The 19,604-nt window shown below is 35.9% G+C and overlaps 1 protein-coding gene across 3 annotated transcripts in view; it reads left to right on the plus strand.

The window, feature by feature from the left end:
* LOC128856060 (calcium-binding mitochondrial carrier protein Aralar1) overlaps nt 1-19,604 on the plus strand; it is a 43,101-nt gene that overhangs the window by 12,395 nt on the left and 11,102 nt on the right. The window contains exons 1-2 of one of the 3 annotated variants that reach the window (XM_054091434.1): nt 3,885-4,086; nt 4,211-4,324. The exons of 1 other annotated variant lie outside the window; for it this stretch is intronic. In XM_054091434.1, coding sequence (XP_053947409.1) covers nt 4,298-4,324 — 27 coding nt within the window. In that variant the 5' untranslated portion in view covers nt 3,885-4,086; nt 4,211-4,297. Of the gene's footprint in view, nt 1-3,884; nt 4,325-19,604 lie in introns of those variants that run through there. One more of the 3 variants, XM_054091433.1, reaches the window with a different exon arrangement.

A 19,604-nucleotide genomic window follows, 5' to 3' on the forward strand; every position in this document is an offset into this window, starting at 1 on the left:
TAGTGGTAGCAGAGTGAGAGGAAGGCCTCATTTGCGTTAGAAAGATCAGGTGGAGAAGGACTTGGCTTCATTTGGTGTGTCCAATTGGCGCCGGTTCGCACGAGAAAGAAACGACAGACGCGCTTTGTTACACACGGCCAAAATCGTGTAAGTGGTTATCGCGCCAATTAAGAAGAAGATTAGTTTATGCGGCGAGTCCCTCATGTATGTGTTATACTGTCACAGTTGTAAACAACGAGAGAAAAAGGAAACAATCTTCCATTTCCTCTGCGAATGCCCTGCCCTATGGAAGGACAGAATGTTAACCCAAGGTAAACCGTTGATCGAAAGTCTGGAACAGCTGTCTGGCTTAGATGTCAACAACCTGATAAGGTTCCTGAGCCGCACAGACTGGATATAGTTATGCTGTAACTAACTGGTAAACAAGTTGGTAACGAGGATGTGGCAACAAAATGGTGCGGAAGCGCTAGTTGGATTCTGGAAGAATCACCATTTAAACCAACCAACCAACCAGCAACAAAATTGAGTTTGCCAACATCTTTTGGGCTCAAATTGAAGACATGAACTTGTAGGGTCTCTGGTTTTAACAGAATAGGACAGAAATTCTAAACCAAACCAAACAATCAACATTTGTATGGGGAATGTTATGCTACTACAAAAACAACATTAATATTTACTCTTATTCGATAAATGCTGCTGAAGTGGCAAACCTTGGACAGATTAAAGTTCGGGTCGATCCAGTAACATAAATCGACTATCGGGGAAATTATCGATATTTGCTGGCCACCCTTCAAACAAATATAATTTTTGGCAGCTCCTTTTCAGAGCTATCAAGATATGCTCATTTATTCCAGTTGCTTCATCTACGACGAACACGCTCGCTGTCGTTTGCCACAGGCGGTGAGCGGCTTTATCTGATTTTGTGCACGCGGACGATGTGATTACAATGTTTGTTATTTATTCCTGTTTAAAACAAAGAGAGCAAAAGTAAAACGTAGGGAAGTGTGAGTAAATGAAGAAGAAGAAAGATACCAGGTAAAGCTATTAAAAAATCTTAAACTGTCGGATTCTAGAAATTATAAAAATTGTTTGCGTATGGAAGTGGAGACTTATAACTATTGGTAACGTCTGCAACTGTAAAAAAATACATTACATAATGCGAGATGTGATTACGCCAAACAAGAGATTATCCTTACCTCAGAACAAAGTTACGAGGACTTGAAATTCTTGACAAATACTTCACCGCAGCCCCCCGGCTTAAAAGTAGCAGAAAGATATTCAGGAATTATTTCTGCACTAAGGTCATTCCATCCCATCAGCCACTGTGGCCGCCGTTTTACGATTTTTTTATATTTTTAATTTTTTATTTGCCATAAAGCCAGCTCGATGTTTAGGTACTCAATTAACTGCACTATTAATTTTTGGTTCAAGCTAATTTTTTTTTGCAGCTGTGCACACTTCAAGCATCAACACGAAATGCGGTAGGTGTTTTTGTTTTCCATGTAATGTTCGCGTGCCACACCACAAGCGATTAATATCAAACAAATTTGACTTTTAGCAAACATACTCGCCAACATTTTTATAGACGATGAACATGCAGCGGGGCGCGACCCTGCTTCTGTAGCCTGCATAACGTTTGGCGAACCGAAGAGACCTTTCTCCTCCTTATCTTTACCTCTATGCTTCTCTCTATCTCCACTTATAAATTTGTCTTTAGTTCTATAATTTTCATTATCCTTATCTCTTTTGCTTTATGTTGTTGTTGTAGCAGTAATAGAAGCCCCGTCAATATAGGGTATATTACCGGTTGCCTTCGTCTTTAAAAGGCACATGCCGGACATATATTTGGTTAGTCGGGGTCAATTCTGAATAAGTAGGAGTTTAACCTGCTACAATATCCAGATGTTACACGTGTCTCACGGGGAAGCTGGAACTCTTCATCTGCTATGGGTGGTGGTTGGATTCCGATTACGGCATTCTGTGGACGGGAGCTTATGAAGGTGGTAACAGTCTGCCGGTGAATGTCGTTTAATGTCTGTCTAAACACTGTCTGGTCCAAACAGCTCTGGCTCAAGCAGGTGTCTGCAAGGGTGAAACCTCTTTTGCTTTATCTTTGTCTTCACTTTCAACCCCATCTAATTAGGATTTTCCAAATCCGCATGCTTACATTCGTCTTTGTCCTTATCGTTGCATATCTTTATTTTTAGCTTGATCTTACCTTATCCTCTTCTTCTCTACATATTCACCTTCGCCTTCGTCAGTGTATTAATTTTAATCTAAATCTTTTTCCTAAACCGCTGCCTAACAGGTTTCTTTAATTTATTGTCAATATTAAGCATACATTTAGGCGGCACATACACATATACACACATATGCACATATAATAATTTTTGTTTTGTTTTTACATTAGTGTAATTTTCTAATTTTCAATTTTCGTTTGTTTTATATTAAACTAAATTAAAATTCGATTCAATTTCTTTCCTTCAGCATCAAATTACCTTTCGAATGATGCATACATTTTCGAACCTTAGAAATATAGTTATTCCGATTGTTTAAAGAATACATGTTTGTCTATTTATGTAAAAGATTAAGGCAAACCCCCAATAAATCTCTAAATAATTTTATAAATATTTCGAAGCCAGAGGAGGCTTCCACATTTTACATCATACCTGACACTCTATCGCTAATAAAGCTTCACATATTGCCTATGTTGTCTATCATAACTACTTAATTTGTCAGCATAGAATTGTGACTTGACGTATCCTTACAAAATATACTCCTTTTTGTATTTTATTTGTGGTTGGTAAGGTGAGATTAAACTCTTAACAGCGAATTACTATATCTCTTTCACTATACTCTCGAACAATTTAGAAATTGCAGCAAGCTTGAAGATTGGCCTATTGTTAGTAATAGCATTATTTTCCCACTTTTGAAAATTAGGGTAATTGAGGTTAATTTCCAGGCATCCAGGTATGTAGGTCCTTGACCGAAATTCTGCACGCAGACGTTTTTTTATAAGAAGCTTTTTCACGCCTGAAATACTCACTGACTCAGCACAAGCCAGCTCTATCTTAAGTTTAATAAGGGAATGGGGCTTGGAATGTAAACCTCAAATCTATCTATAACTGAAATACGCTCGGAGATTTGCTTAGATGGGCAACCGCTATTAGAGTCTAATATTTGATGCTTAATGTCCACACTGGGTACCGAACTCGCGCGCTATCATCAGCTTGATACGCGATATACACATGCACATGCACAGGTGTAGTAGACGAAAAATTGACTTTAATACATGTCGAGAAATTTTCACCGCACAGCACCAGGCAATTGAAATAATGGCGATATGAATAATATTAGTTAAAAAAAATATCTACATGCATACATATATGTGTAAATATGTGAGTGTGTTTATACATTGCATAAATACAATGATTTACATAAAAACAAATTTAAATGTCAACAAGCATGGGAAAGATCGGATTGAACAAGCGAAAGCGCAGAATAGATAAAAACTTAAATGTCAGGTGTAAGTTGCGAGCGGCGTTTGAGTGACAAATATAAATAAGCAGTTTTAAAAATTTAATGGCTAAATAATTAACCAAATAATATTGCTAACAACGTAGTGAATGGGAATGAATAAATAATATATTATTTTTTTAATTACAAAACCCAGCTGTTTATGGCATTACCTACACACATACATACATACATATATAGATATGTGTGTGTGTGCATATTCGATACGCTTATTTTCTCTTTGACGCACAATCGGCTGAAATCTGCTCACAAACACAACCGCAGCACGTTCTAGGGGCATTCTGTCAATCCTCAGAAAATCTCAACATTGCGGGCATTTGGCTAGTCCAACGATCCTCAGTCGTAATTCGGTATTTGACGTTAACGTGACGCTAGAATAGAAGCACTCAGCGTTGACTCATCTGTGGGGAAATCGGTGAAGCAGTGAAGCGGTGCACAAAAAAATATATAGATTTACACCTTCGCGTACATACATACATGCATATGTATATACATATATGCGTACATATATAATATCGAGTCCGTATTTAGTGCTTGCAATTGATGTGGGTGTGTTTTGAGAAATTTAGAAATTGGAGATAAATCTAAATTTTTGCACATATTTTGTGGTAGTGGAAAATATTTGTGCGGCGAATTTCACTATAAATTTTGAAATTTCTTATAAATTTTGTAGAAAAAACTGGTGCATATTTATATATATAATACCTATATATCTGCGTAGCTGCAAGGAATCAACATAAAATACTGTTAGACTGAAAAAATGGTGGAAAAGAAGGAATTGAACGAGGTAGGTGATGAAGAGAGTGACTTACAGACGGAAATAAAAAAAAAAACTTAACTCAATTGATGCTTTCCAGTATTTTTTAGTTGCATACTGACAATACACTTAAATATCAGATCTTTGTTGCAAAGCCATCGGCACTGAAAACCCAATAACGGCCAGTAATACCAGTAGTTACCGCTTCAATAGAGTAAAGCGTCACATACTCTGGTCATTTGTTACTCTACTCGCTTGCTATTCGTATGGTTACTTTTGTATAGTTAATGATGACCTCTTTGGAGATCATTCAGATATTGCCATAAGGCCTGCCGTATTCCACATGGCACAAGGTTTGCCAACACAAAATTGGATATAATTGTGTTAATATGTTTTTAAAATATCCATCGGTATATCTTTTTAATGATACTACTAATGATAACGAACGCCCACAAACCCCAATTGTCCCCTGGCAGCTCACAAATAAATGTGACATAATGTGCACGTACATACATATGCATGTGTGTTTATCAACTCATATAATCGTTTTCAGAGATACAACTGATAATTGTTAAAAATTACTTCCTTCAGTTGTCTTCAACCTACAACACCAAGTACATAGCTACATAATGTTTTAATTTCCTTGCTATCAACGTTATCGACCTGCTAGGATTAGTGATAAATTGTGGCAGAAATTAAAGGTCAGTACAGGTGACATTTCTGGGATATATATGGTGTCTAAGTCGCACTAACTAACTTTCTATCACCCGAAGTCCTGCATTTCTACTCTTCACATTACAATTTACTCCATCGCGATCACCTTTCGGTGTGTTTAGCTATTCACATGCCACACACTACGAAGAAATTGTTCCCCAAGGGTGCCTAGCGACTGCTTGTGTAGTCGTTGTTGTACTTACTCGTAGGTAGCATCAAAATTGTAACAACACTAAGCTGCCGCCTCTCATACATACATACATACATAACATAACAGTTTTCAAATAGTAGTTATTGTTGTTGCGGCATGCTTGTGTTGTTTTAATTATCGCTTTTCCGGTTAATTGCAATTGACATTGGCAGCGGCGCAGCTGTTTAGTAGCCGCTAGAGCGCGGACTGATTTATATAAGCATTTAAGGAGTAACAGCAATCAACAAAGGGGAAATCCATTGAAATTAGAGCAACTAAATAAAAACACTTGCAATAATTATGAATTTCACAATTATCACTCAGCATATGAGCCAGACAATCTGGTCTACACATCTCCCTTGGGTAGATAATCCGTTAGTGGATATGACTAACCCAGGTCTATTGATTCCATCTCTATCTACGATCGATCGATAATTTCATTATTATTTGCTGCTAGTTCGGCATGCCATTCTCCTTAGACAGTGTATCCTATAGAAATCTTAGTGGGCAGGGCTGCTCTCGACGTGCTGCGTTCCCTCTCTGGCCACCTTTAATGACCACTCGAAATGGGCATGAAGCTCATTTAACTCTGTTTGTGGCGTGATGGTTTAAGCGCTTCCTATGTAGCTCCCAGTTTTGTTCTTTAACGCTTTTCCAGCTGGGATTTTTTACTTGAAGAGAGGAAATAATAACCAAGTAACCCAACCTCAAATAATGGGTTGGAAAACTGCATACACCTATAGATCTCATAAGTTTTCATCAGTGAACTAAATTTAATTGCTTGCATAATTTACATCTCCATTCACACCTAACGAGTCTAGTACTAGGTTCGTTCTCTTATTACGTAAATGTATAATGTCAAGTAGAGGCGTATGGAATTATTTATAATAAACTACTTAGACTACTTAGACGAGTATTAAAATAGTTTATTTCACTATTGGAATTCCAAAAGAGGCATTTCATTTCTCAACAAGCTGTTCATATATTATAGCAAATGAAATTGCTCTTGATTACGTGAAGATTTTACTTTTTCTTTTAATATTTTTTTTGAATAATAAAATCACAAATAACAACAATTTTAATCAGCTGAAATACAAAAACTGTAACCAATACTTCTTGCTTTACTTGACTGAACTTACATATCATACAAATTTTGGCAGAGCAACTTATCTGACTTTAGCAGGTTTTGCTTATGAAACTATAATAGCGATATTTTGCGAAGAAATAAACATTTCTACTCAACTCTAATTTAGAAGGATACTTTAAATAAATCATAGTGGAAATAAATTTAATAGGTGGAAAATTCTATGTCAACTTAAGTGGTTTTCTCACCAGTTCATGAAGAATGTCATAGTAATATAGAAACCAAAAAAAAAAAAAAAAATTGGGGAAAAATGGCTTTAAAACTTTCGGTAGTACATCACAGGAACGACCTGGATTTATATCCGTCCAAGGACTGCCACTCCAGCAGTATTCACCGTAATTGTATAGGGAGCGCTTATGCTGATACATCAACAACAGCGACAGCGTTTACGACCCTCCTACCCTCAAGGGAAGAGTGGGAACGGGACGATGTAGGACAGGGTGAGTCCATCCATGTATACACAGATGGCTCAAAGCTCGGGTAGGGCAGGAGGTGTATACTCCGAACAACTGGGGATCTCCTTCAGTTTTCGGCTCCTCGACTACTGTAGTGTCTTTCAGGCTGAAATGATGGCAATAATGAAAGCCGCGACACTGATGCAGTGTGATGCGATATCCGGAAATGATATCAACATTATCACTGATAACCAAGCGGCGACAAAATCCCTCACAAAACAGTCGACAACCTCCAAGGTAGCCATGAAATGCAACACATCTCTTAACGAGATGGCTGACTCATTACACCTAAAGGTATCATGGGTTCCTGACCATCGCGACATTGAGGGTAATTGTAGAGCCGATGAACTACCGAGACTCGGCACCAAATTCTCCGATGAGTACATAGACAATGACATAGGGATACCCTTACAAATATGTAAGCTACTCATCCTTGAAGAAATTCTAAGGAAAGCAAACGAAATATGGCGTAATGAAGCCACCTGCAAAATCGCCCGTCAGCTGTGGCCGACTCTAAATGCTAAACGCACAGAATTTCTGCTAAGCCAAAATAAACACAGCCTTAGCACACTGGTCTCAGTCACAACGGTGACTTCGGTTCTGAGAAGTTATCTAGATGAGGAAGAGGAAGAGACAGTCTCGCACCAACTGTGCCACTGTCCTGCTCTATCCAGACGCAGGTTTACTATTCTGGGAAAACAATTTTTTAATGAGTTGGAAGATCTCAGTTCTGCAGAAATCAGAGACATTCTAAAATTTGTGAAAAACACACACTGGTTTTAGAAGAGATAGGGACAAGCTCCCCACGCGGCATCACAATGGGTTATGAGCCAGAGTGTGTCCCACAGGACAACCGCTTCAACCTAACTTAACATACAACAACAACAACAGTTAGTGGTAATTTATGTATACCTTTCTAATTGTTGTTTTTGGAGCAGCGAATACAAGCAATGTAGGACATTTTTTGGAATTATGACACTCTTGATACGCGAGTCCACGTCGAGGCGAGTCCGCTAGTTTCGAACGCACGTTTTGTGACACCCCTACTCGGTTCTCAACGAATTTACCAGGATAAATTGTTAAGTTGACGTAATTAAATTTTTTTTTTTCAAAGAACTCCTAACTCCATATTTCTTTTATCTTATATTCCATGCTCGCATTTATTTTTTTTACAAAAGTCCTCCCATCTAAAATTAGGTCACTCCAAATTGCCCCCAAAGTTTCGTGTCAATCTGCGTAGTCTTGGGTTATATCACTTTTTTCGAACTTTTGGGGTTCCAATAAAAGAATAAACTTTTCCACGATGACAATAACATAAATCCATGCTTTTTTTAATGTGTAAGTGTATATACACACATACGACTGTACTTACACACTTAGTACCGTTTACAATTCAATAGTAACACAATAACTTATTATAACTGGACTACTATTGTTCAACCACAAATGTGTTTCAACTAGCTCGTGTTTACCCCGCAGGGATGAGTTTGCATCAGAATTAGCATATTGGTAACCTTCGCATATCGATTTGTCCTTGTGCTTTGGCACACTCTGTGGAACTTGAAACTTTTTATGCTCTACGAAATTGGCGGATGTAGCAAATGCGCTAAATGCGGCAACAGCTCTGAGAATTTACTAGCATACTCACACACATACATACATACATACTATGTACCATGCACACGCATAGCCATACTTTTACTGTAAGCATTCGGTATATACGAGTGTACTTCGGCAGATTCACACATACTCGTACACTTGTATTGATACTAAAATCAGTACAGCCGCATAATCTAAAAAACAGAGCACTTGCAACAGGAGACAGTGAAAAATTAATGAGAACAGCCATCCATTTACTGAATAAAATGGGCGTGTACCACCTGCGGTTGTAGTATGGGAATTCAGCACGCCCTGCAACCGGCATAGTGATGCATTAATACAGGCACAGCAAAGAAAGAATTTGGTGCATAGACTTGGAAATTCTCTGGTATATGCATGCAAATGTAAGCGCACAGGTTTCGGGTGACGAATGAAGGGGAAGCCTTTTAAGGGGTTAAAACACCACTGCGAATTATAGACAATCCATATGCAATCAACTCCTCATATAACTGAGACCAGAAATTACCCATGAAATGATGTTTTTACAATATTTAGTACCATCTACGCTAAGAGTTTTATACAATAGTTTTTGCAAAATAGTGAATATTTAACTCATATTCTAAATTTTCAAACACCAAAATTAAGAAAAACATTTTTCTAATAGTGGTCGCCCCTCGGCAGGCAATGGCAAACTTCCGAGTGTATTTGTGTCACGAAAAAGCTCCTCATAAAAAATATCTGCCGTTCGGAATCGGCTTAAAACTGTAGGTCCCTCCATTTGTGGAACAACATCAAGACGCACACCACAAATAGGAGGAGGAGCTCGGCCAAACACCTAAAAAGGGTGTACGCGCCAAAAAAAAAAAAGATATATATATATAAATTCTCAAACACTCTTTATGTTTTTTCAATTTACCCATACATTATTTATATAACATTTTACCTAAAGGAAAAAAAGCATACATAAAAGCCACTGCTAGATATATTTTTAACTGACAATTATGTATAATCATTTTGAAAACTAGAATAATCTTATATAATGCTTTAGTCCGTTCTAAGTTGGAGTTGGAATCCGATGTATTGCTCCCATACTTTTAGAATTGAAAGAGTTCAACGCAAGTTTGTACGTTTTGCTCTTCAATCTTTACACTTTGATAGTCCCTTGTCATCCTACAGTGCTAGATGCATGCCTTTCAATGTTTTACCACTTAACATCCGGCGACTTGTTCAAAGCTTAATGTTTACATACGATATAATATCTGGTTCCATTGACTGTTCAGATCTACTCTTCCAAATTAGTTGCTGTTCCTTATAGTGCAATTCACTCTTATAATCCATTTTATGTTTAAAGTTCTCAGATCTAATTATCTTAATTTCGCCCCTCTTACAAGAGGCCGAGAGAGACAAGAGCTTAATCGGCTTCCTAGAAGACTTGATCTGGATTTTGCATGCGAAGACCTCTATTTAAGTCACTTATTGTGTCTTACAATTTGTCAAATAAACTATATATTTAATTTAATTCCTAATTTTTTGTTATTTTACCCTGTAAATCTAGTTAGTAACCAGTTGTTACCATTGGCTTAAATTAAGAAATAAAACACTAACAATGGGCTGTGTGAAGTTTATAGAATATATATGGATCTAATATTAGAATTTTTTTATTGTCATAAAAGCAAATTTAAACAAACTGGAACTCACTTTCCGTTGGAACGATTTACAATAAATTTCAGCTCTGTTCAGTTCAGTGTTATAAGCTCAGAGAAAACTTCAAAATATTCATTTTTTTCTATCTTATGTGCATATGTATGTAGTACATTGCTTCTTTCCTAGACTAGTTTTGAATTTAAAAGATTTAAATTCTTTCACACTCCTCCAAAAAAATAAAATCATTGTTCCCGGCACCCAATAAACCACATATTATGCGAAGAAATAAATATTCATTTTGTGCAACGATTCAGATATCAAGAATTTTGCCACATTTGAAAACATCGCTCCTGTTTTCCATAGGTACTTGTACGAAGATGTGTAAGGTAATACTATTGCTAATAAATCTTAAAAAAAATTAAATTACATGCATATTATCGGGCAGTTTAAAATTCAACCCCATCGAAATATTTTCCAAGCTCGCCGCTGCTAGCAGATACAAGACAATTTTGGTGCAATGTATATGTGTGTGTATATATGTGTGTATGTATGTATTTACATGGATTTGACTGTTTGCACGTGGTGTGCAGGTATATTCCCCAGTCAGGTTCCTGTCAGTCTGCTGAATTTGCAATACTTCGTAGTTGTACAGATGATGTTATTCTCCTGATCCCCGGGGCACACTTCACAATATTCAATGTCGCCGTTTCATGCCTTCACATTCATGTGTGTATATTTATAATTCCCCTATTCTCTTCCTCCGCTGTGAAGGTCGTTGTTGTTGATCAATAACGTAATGTTGGTAAAATTCAGCGGCAGCAACAACAATAGCCGCTGTAATCATAATGGTATTGCAACACGCCAGCAATAATAATAACTAAGAGCGGCTGTAATAAAAAATTGCAATGTTTAGTATAGATAAAAGCGCCGTTGCAAACAGCTGACATAATATACGAGTAAACAAAGCTACTGTCATACGCGACAAGTAGTTGCAGGAGCAGTCGTACAATGCATTAAAGTAACCAGAAACTGACTTGTAGGTTAAGGGGGCATTCTAGTCTAGAGGGCCGAACTTCGAGCACTTTTTGACGGTGAATAAAAAAAAAGCTATTGATATTTTTACTATCCATTTTTTATCATTTATTTATTTATATATTAAGAACACATAAAATGAATTAAAAAAAAAATAAATTTTCATGGAATTATGCGTCCTTGAAGTGGAAGGGGAAAACAAAAGGCAGTGCCCTCGTCGTCACGATTTCTACCCTTGTGGTCATCTGAAAAAAAAAAAGATGACAAATTCTTAATTAATATGAATGCCATTATCGTATGACGCAGAAAAAAGGGGAAACAATTTTTTTTCATCCGTTTCATCCGTCATCCATAGAGATATATCTATTTAAAGAACTTGAGATGTCGTGCCGACCGTATCGAAAGAAGTAGTTTCGAGAAAAACACGTTTAAAGTTCGCCGTCCGCTCAAAACAGTCTAGCTGTCGCGTCACTAAAATAGTTCGAATTTTGAAAAATCCTTTTAAGGAGATATTTTTGAATACTTAAACTATCGAATTTTGAAAAAAACAAATTTTTAAGTTTTTTGAAATTTCTAGACTACATAGAATATCCCCTTAACTTTCTGAAGAGATTCACTTCAATTGTTGTTGAGAAAGCGGCGCTTTTTCTTTAGTCCTATAGGACAGCGACTTTTCGGAAGATAGACTCAGTATTGTGTGAATTTACACTCTCGCATTGAATGTGTTGAAAAAAAGTAATTCGTTTAAATAGTGATAAAATTACAGAAAGCAAAATTCAACCGATATGCGAACATTGTATATATGTATGTGCATGCATGCATGCATAAGTAAAAGCGTATATATATGTATATGCATGGACTTAAATATGTATGCACGCTTTTACGATAAATGCGAGAGATGTATGTATTTGCTTAGGCGTGATTACGCTATCTTGCATGTGGAATAAGCGGTGCAAATTATCTGTCAAAAAATAAAAATAAAAAATATGTGTGTGTGCATGCATACCTTCTAATTTGAGTACATAATAGATATTACTCAGGTGTAGGCGAGAAGTTCTTTCAAGTACAGACTTATATATAGGTATGTACATAGTTATGTGTATGTCACTACGAGTATGCACTTGTAAGTGGAGGTGGCACTTATGCACCTCGTACATACATACATATATCAATACATACATTCATGTACTAATATGCATAATAACTGCATATAAATCTATTTACATATCTTACAAATACGGAAAGTGCGGGATCACTTAGAACAATTAACGCTTTGTTAGAATAATTCTATGTGATAATATACAACAATAACAACTTAATGCAAAAAACTACATATCTGAATAAAATGGAATAAGTTTTGTTTAGTAAATTATGCTGTTGGAAACATAAAGTATTAGAATATATTTTTTTTTCAATACTCGAAGGACTGCTCCTCGGAGAACATATGTACATATGTATGTACATAGGTTGATGACCAACGTTCATTTGCTGCAGGAGAGTCATAATCGAAAAAAGAAAACAAATTCGTAGATAAGAATGCAGAAATGACCACCGGCTTTTTTATGCTGTGTAAGAAACACATGGAGATATTTGTTAACAGCATATTTTTGGATGGAAATATGTCGAGCAAACTGGCTGTGATTTACTTTACTACTTATCATCAACAGATATCTGCATTCTATCAGACATCCCAGCTGCCCTACGAGCCCTGGATGCATTCCAAACAACATCAAGAGTGTCTTACGTTGTCGCCAATCTCTAACTGAGACGGCCAAGCAATATCGTATAATCTTATGCTGCGTTCCAGGCCACAGAGATATACCAGGGAATTTTGGAAGGTACCTATATGCCACCCATAAGTAATTTTATGGAGGTACCTCTCGCAACATGTAAGCTTCTTATTAAGGACGCACTAATCAGTTCTGCAAATCAAAGATGGATTAGCGGTAACACCTGTGAAATTGCCAGGCAAACATGGCCAAGGCTAAGTCTACGTCTGCCCAAGAGTATTATAAAATTGAGTAGACTTCAAATAAGGACCTTAGTAGGGGCCCTCACAGGACATTGTCTCATAGGAAATCATGCAAGGAGATTGGGCGTTTACACGCATGATTTCTGTTGTAGCTGCAGAAATGAGAAGAAGTTGGAAACAATTCAATACCTTTTTTGCACATGCCCGGCTCTAGCCATAAGCAGGAACCGATTTTTAAAATTCTACTTCTTAACGAATATAGGTACCCTATACACTTTAAGTATCAACAACCTTTTACGCTTTGTTAAAAACTCAGGATGGTTCAATATGGAGAGGGAAATGTAGCTCAACCCCTGCGGCTCACAACGGACCAATCTCGTGGTCTAAGTGGCATCGTTGTGTCTATGTGTGATGCGGCTGGCAAACCTAACCTAACCTAACTTTGCGGCTTAATTAAAAGGGTAGACACATTTTAATCTTATGAAACACTATTATAGATATCGACACTGCATAAAAAAATTGAGTTAGCGGTCATTTCTGCTTATTTACATATGTAGATGTATACGGGTATACGGCGAAGAACGTAAGTTACAGACAGCAGCATATTTTTTTATTTCCCAGAAGGTGTACAATAATTGAAAAAACCGTTGATTTAGTTGTTTTTTTTTTTATTTCATATTTTTTCATAAGTTTATAAAAATTGAATTATTTCACTTGCTTTATAATAAAAAATTAACAAAACAGTTCAATCAACTCAAAAAAAACATATTTATAAAACTAGCTTTTCTGAATACTTTTAATATTTGATAGGTCCACAACCATTACTAATCACGGCTTGAATGCGTCGTGGTATTGATCCAACTACTTGGGTAAACTCTTGCCGCCTTATTTACTATACATACTTTGTCGAGTTTTTCTCTGTAAAACCTCCCAAACACTTTCTATCGGGCTTAAACCCACACTAAGCGGCGGTGTTTGGCTATCTGGCAGGCATTCCTCGAGACTAAGAGTTTTCTCCCATGAATATTGTAGAAGTTGCAGAGATGAGGGAGAGGAAGAAACAGTTGAGCACTTCCCTTGGAATTGTCCAGCCCTGGCTAAAATCAGAGCAGGTTGTCTAGGCAAATACTTTTTGAAGTGAGACATCTTAGACGTCGATGGACGAGCGTCAATGGAGAGTAGAATTTCAAGGCCATGCAACGTTTTGGGCATTTTCGTTCCGCGAGAGAGAAAAAAGATATAACGTAGAGGAAAAAGGAGAGAGAGCTATACGTTATATATATCTTAGATACACTTCCTTTGTTTTTCCTCGTGGGTGCTAATTATCTTCTTCTTCTTCGTCTTCTTAATTGGCGCTAACCGCTTACGCGATTTTGGCGAGTTTAACAAAGTGCGCCAGTCGTTTCTTTCTCGTGCTAACCGGCACCAATTGGACACACCAAGTGAAGCCAAGTCCTTCTCCACCTAATCTTTCCAATGCAGAGGAGGCCTTCCTCTTTCTCTGCTGCCACCAGCTGGTACCGCATCGAATACTTTCAGAGCCGGAGCGTTTATATCCATTCGGACAACATGACCCAGCCAACGAAGCCGTTGGATCTTTATTCGCTGCGCTTTGTCTATGTCGTCGTAAAGCTCATGCAGCTCATCGTTCCATCGCCTGCGATATTCGCCATTGCCAATATGCAAAGGTCCAAAAATCTTACAAAATCTTTCTCTCAAATACTCCAAGCGTCGCTTCATCGGATGTTGTCATCGTCCAAGCTCCTGTGCCATACGTTAAGATGGGCATGATGAGAGCCTTGCAGAGTGTTAGTTTTGTTCGTTGAGAGAGGACTTTACTATTCAATTGCCTACTTAGTCCAAAGTAGCACTTGTTGGTAAGAGAGATTCTACGTTGGATTTCGAGGATGACATTGTTATCGGTATTAATGTTGTTGCTAATTGCTAGTGAGAAATAACACTGCCTACTTTTTGGCGCTTGTTTGTTGGTGCAAACTTTAGGAAATATATTTTTGGTGCTTTCTTTTTGGCGTTATATTTCTTTGGTGCCTACTGTTTGGGGCGATTTTTGGTCGACATTTTTTTGGCAATTTTTTAATTTAAAGTAAATAAAAAACCAAATTTTTATTGAATTATTGTCTTTAAAATATGCGTTTTTTTTTAAATAAATATGTTATGGATATGTACAATGTAATTTATGAGTTTTTTTGTTAAAAGAAACTCTTTTGATAAGGGATCGACTTATTTGCTATATTTCTGGTTATGTAACAAAATAAGGCACTCTTTTTGTAAAAATGTCGACGATGTCCAGACGAAACGATTACACCTCTATGGTTTTAATTCGCATTTAGTAAATGCAAACGCTTTTTAAAATGTGTTAAAAGGTTTTCAATGTTAAGAAGAGTTGAGAGAAGAGCATTTAATAATCTTGCATTAACTTAAAAGGAGCAAAAAATTAAATTTGCATTTTCAAAATATCAAACTTTATATGTAAGAACCAACAAATTTGCATTCGCACTAAAATCTTCTCAGAGTGACCTTTTTTAACATTCTTTTGTTTAATAATACAGTATACAGTTTTTTTTTAACTTACAGTTTCGGTAGCTTTAAATTAAAAACAAAAGGAAACAATCCCCAGACTTAAAAATTTTCGAACTATGTTAGTTATATGGGTATAAAAAAGCACTAAATTTATTGTGAAGAGCATATGGTTGGCAAACGTGACGTCACGCACTCTCTGATGGACGCAATCTTGTTTCTTCTATCATTCTTGTCTACTAAGACACTGTTCCCATTGCTCCACCACCACTGTTATTTACAATAAAATTCGTACTACCACCAGCAGATTACAGATTGCAATTCCACGTCTCTCGCTACATTGGTTTGAATGCGTTTGTTTACATTTGTTGTGTTTTCAGATTATTTTTGATCTTGCCATTATTTTTATTGGGTTGCCTACGTAAGCGTTAATTCACAACAACAAAGTTACCATGAATATTTGAATTTATTTATTTACTGTATAGACTTATTCATTTGTAAGTGGTTGACAACAGGGAGGCATATTCGACAGCAGTAAAAACCAACATCGCAACGTCTATTAGACGATCCAGCAGTAATCGATTCATGTTTTTCGATATGCACATATTTTTGAAATTATACACATACAGGCATATTAGATACGAGGTCTTCCAAGCCCAAGTTTGTTTTCTAGCAGTGTTCTGTTTCGTCAGTTGTCTTTAACATCTCGTTCCCACGACAGTCGGTTCTACGTAACCGGAACGGCCCGGATTTATACCCGGCCAAGGACTGTTATTCCATCAGCATTCCCAGTAATTGTATGGGGAATATTTATGCTGCTAGAACAACAACAACAACAACAACATCATATAAAAATAATTAAAATCCACTTCAGTTGGTTTTGGTAAAAAAAAATAATTTCTTCATGAAGCTCATTTTCATTTAAACGCTTAGGCAAAAGAAAAAAATTATCGGTAAGATTAATTTCATAATATTTTGTGACTTCGAACTATAATTTGTGAGGCCGTCTTGAGTATGCAATTTATATATGTACATAGATAAATATCTAAAATTAATCGACATCTGTAAGGGTACTTGCGAAGGGCATTTAAAATATATATATATACCTACATATATGTATATATATAATTTTTCAATCATAAATTGCGGATTCTTTGCTCATAAGCCAATAAAGAGATAACGTATTACCATTTCAAATATGTGCTCAATTTCAATTTTAAAAAAAGCAACTCGAACTTGAAAGAATACCCTGTATAAGCGCTTTGAACCTGATAACTGTTCCTCGTCAGTAATTCAAATCATTTGCTGTGCTGGTTTAATTTCCTGTTAAACACTTTGTTATATTAAAATAAACATACAAACACTCTTATATACGAGTATCTGCTTTATTAATAATCTATCTCATACACATTTGCTTATCTATGTATGTATGAATGCATGTATGTCCATCTCTGGCCTGACAAGTACTCGCTTTACATTGCTGGTCAATGTAAATGTGGTAATTCTTACTCAGGCCGTTGTTGTCGGTTGGATTTCCAACAATATTCAATATATTGGCCCATATTAGCCCACAACATCCAAATATTATAAGAAATTAATATCAATTGAAATTATTCCAATATACCTACATATGTATGAACATACACCTAAGCCAAATTTTTATAAAGGCTTCATTACAGTTACTACATAAAAGCCATGCCTGATTTCTCTTGAATTAAAATTTAAAACTTCCACACAAAATAATCTACTACTTTATTTCTTTTCCTTGTAGTTTCTAAGGGAACTTTTTTAAGATTTAAGATTTATTTAGCTTTCCTAGAATGTTTTTCTGCCGGAAATGTGACGCGAACCCTAGCAATTGATTTTATTACGAGCACACAGCTTGCGAGAACATGCCGTCGAAATTATATAATGTAAAACTCGTTCAGTTGGGGCTTACCCAATAGAAATAACAAATTTTGCTTTCTACTCTCGAAAAAAATGTCATCCATTTTATGACATATTGCCAAGAAAAATTCAACACTTCCACAAAGTAAATACCATGAAATACATACCGTGATGGACAAAAGTATTGGCACAGCAAGATACTTATACTTTAACATTCTTTCTTGTTCACTTATAAAGTGATTTTTATTCACAAGAAAACCAACTATACAGAAGAAAAATTATGAATTATATTCCCTTTAAGTCATTTTATTATCTGTTATATTTAATTAACAATAATTATAAAAGAAAAGTACTTATTAAAACAAAACAAAATCATTCGCACACTTCATTAAAATCCAAACAAAAAAAAAAACAATAACAAAATAGGAAAATATAAAGCCACTTTGGCATCGATGAAACTAATTTTGTGTGGTTTCTACCCCAATATTCTGCATTCCTCTCCCATTTAAAATCACTTCATAAGTGGACAAAAAGTAATGTGGAAGTATCTTGCGGCGCCAATACTTTTGTTCATCACTGTATGTATGTGCTTGTTATGTATTTATTGAATATAATAAAATATAAAAAATGTACTTACATTTTTTAAAACAATTAACAATTTTACCGAACTTATGTACGCAGATAAACTTAAATCAAATGGTCAACATTCCTTCTCTTTTTGTTTTTTTTTCTTGTAGACGATAAAAATGAAAATATTTCTCTCATTTCTCTATTTATTGTAACCATTAATCGCACCAAATATTTGCAACATTTTTCAAAAACATATCAAAAGCGTCACACTCTGAACCTACAACAATTCATTCACTCTCAGAATGATCTAAGCATATACAGGTATCCCTCGTATAACGCGATAGTTACGTTCCAGAAGAATTGCGCGTTATATAATTCCGCGTTATCTAAAACATAGTTTTCATATAAATTTGGGGGTTATGTTCCAATAGTTTTTTTTTCTAATAAAATACATACAAAATAACAGATGCACATATATTTAAACTCAATACTAAAGTTCAGACTTTAAAAACAGACTTTAAAACAAACTAAAACAAATTAAAGGTTTATTAAAAACTTTATTGTTATTCTTCAAACTTCATATGGTAATTAATCTGTTTCACTGTCTTCAAAGATCTTTGCACGTGGGCGTTTTGGGGGAGCAATGGCTTCATCAGAAGATATTTCTTCAACATAGTTTTCGCTATTGGATAAGAAACTAGTTGTGGGACCTTGTGGTTCTTTTACTGGTTTTATAATTGCAAAATCTGTTATCAGTTTTTGGTGGGTGGTTTTTTTAAGCTCCTTTTCAATTTCGTAATAAGGTGCTAGATTAATATCTATTTCCCTTATTATTTTGCTGGATCTCTCCAGCGAAGGATCATTAGTTGTAAAGAAAGATTTCATTTTCTCAACTAAACTTAAACCCTCTCGTATGCGCTTCAGAGTGAAACTGGAAATTGATTCACAGATATCTTCTACCGAAGTGACGTCATCTTGTGCGAGATTTAAGATGGATGGAGATTCAGTTGTTAATTGAATTAGGTCTGTTTCGGTGAGGTCTGTACCTTCATTCATAATTTCATAAATGTCATCTTCGTTCATATCGTCAAAGCCTGATATACTCACACATGTTGTGAAGGCAAAAAAGGGTAATTCCCGGTTAACATTAAAAATACATTACATATTATAAATATGTGGTACGCAAATTAGTGTTACCAGATTTTATAATTATGTAATTTACCCTACCCTAACCTAATTTTTCCAAATCGCGTTATATCGAAACCGCGTTGTATAAGACCGCGTTATACAAGGGATACCTGTACATAGGTATATGTGAAATTATTTGAGTCATTTTGTCTCGTCCCAATTAAACTATTCGTATGAAGTATGTATATGCGCTTGTGTGTAAGAATTTGTAAGAGTATCTCTTCTTCATTACCCTTTACTGCTTTGTCAAAGAGATTCATGCACGTGAAAATTTGGCAATACATACATACATACTCCTGCATGTGGTCATATATATGTGTGTGTGAAAGCAAAGTGCTTGCAAAGAGAGTGAGCCACTCTGAGATCACATTATTGCC

Source organism: Anastrepha ludens, chromosome 2 (genome assembly GCF_028408465.1).
Source record: "Anastrepha ludens isolate Willacy chromosome 2, idAnaLude1.1, whole genome shotgun sequence".
Taxonomy (NCBI): Eukaryota; Metazoa; Arthropoda; class Insecta; order Diptera; family Tephritidae; genus Anastrepha; species Anastrepha ludens.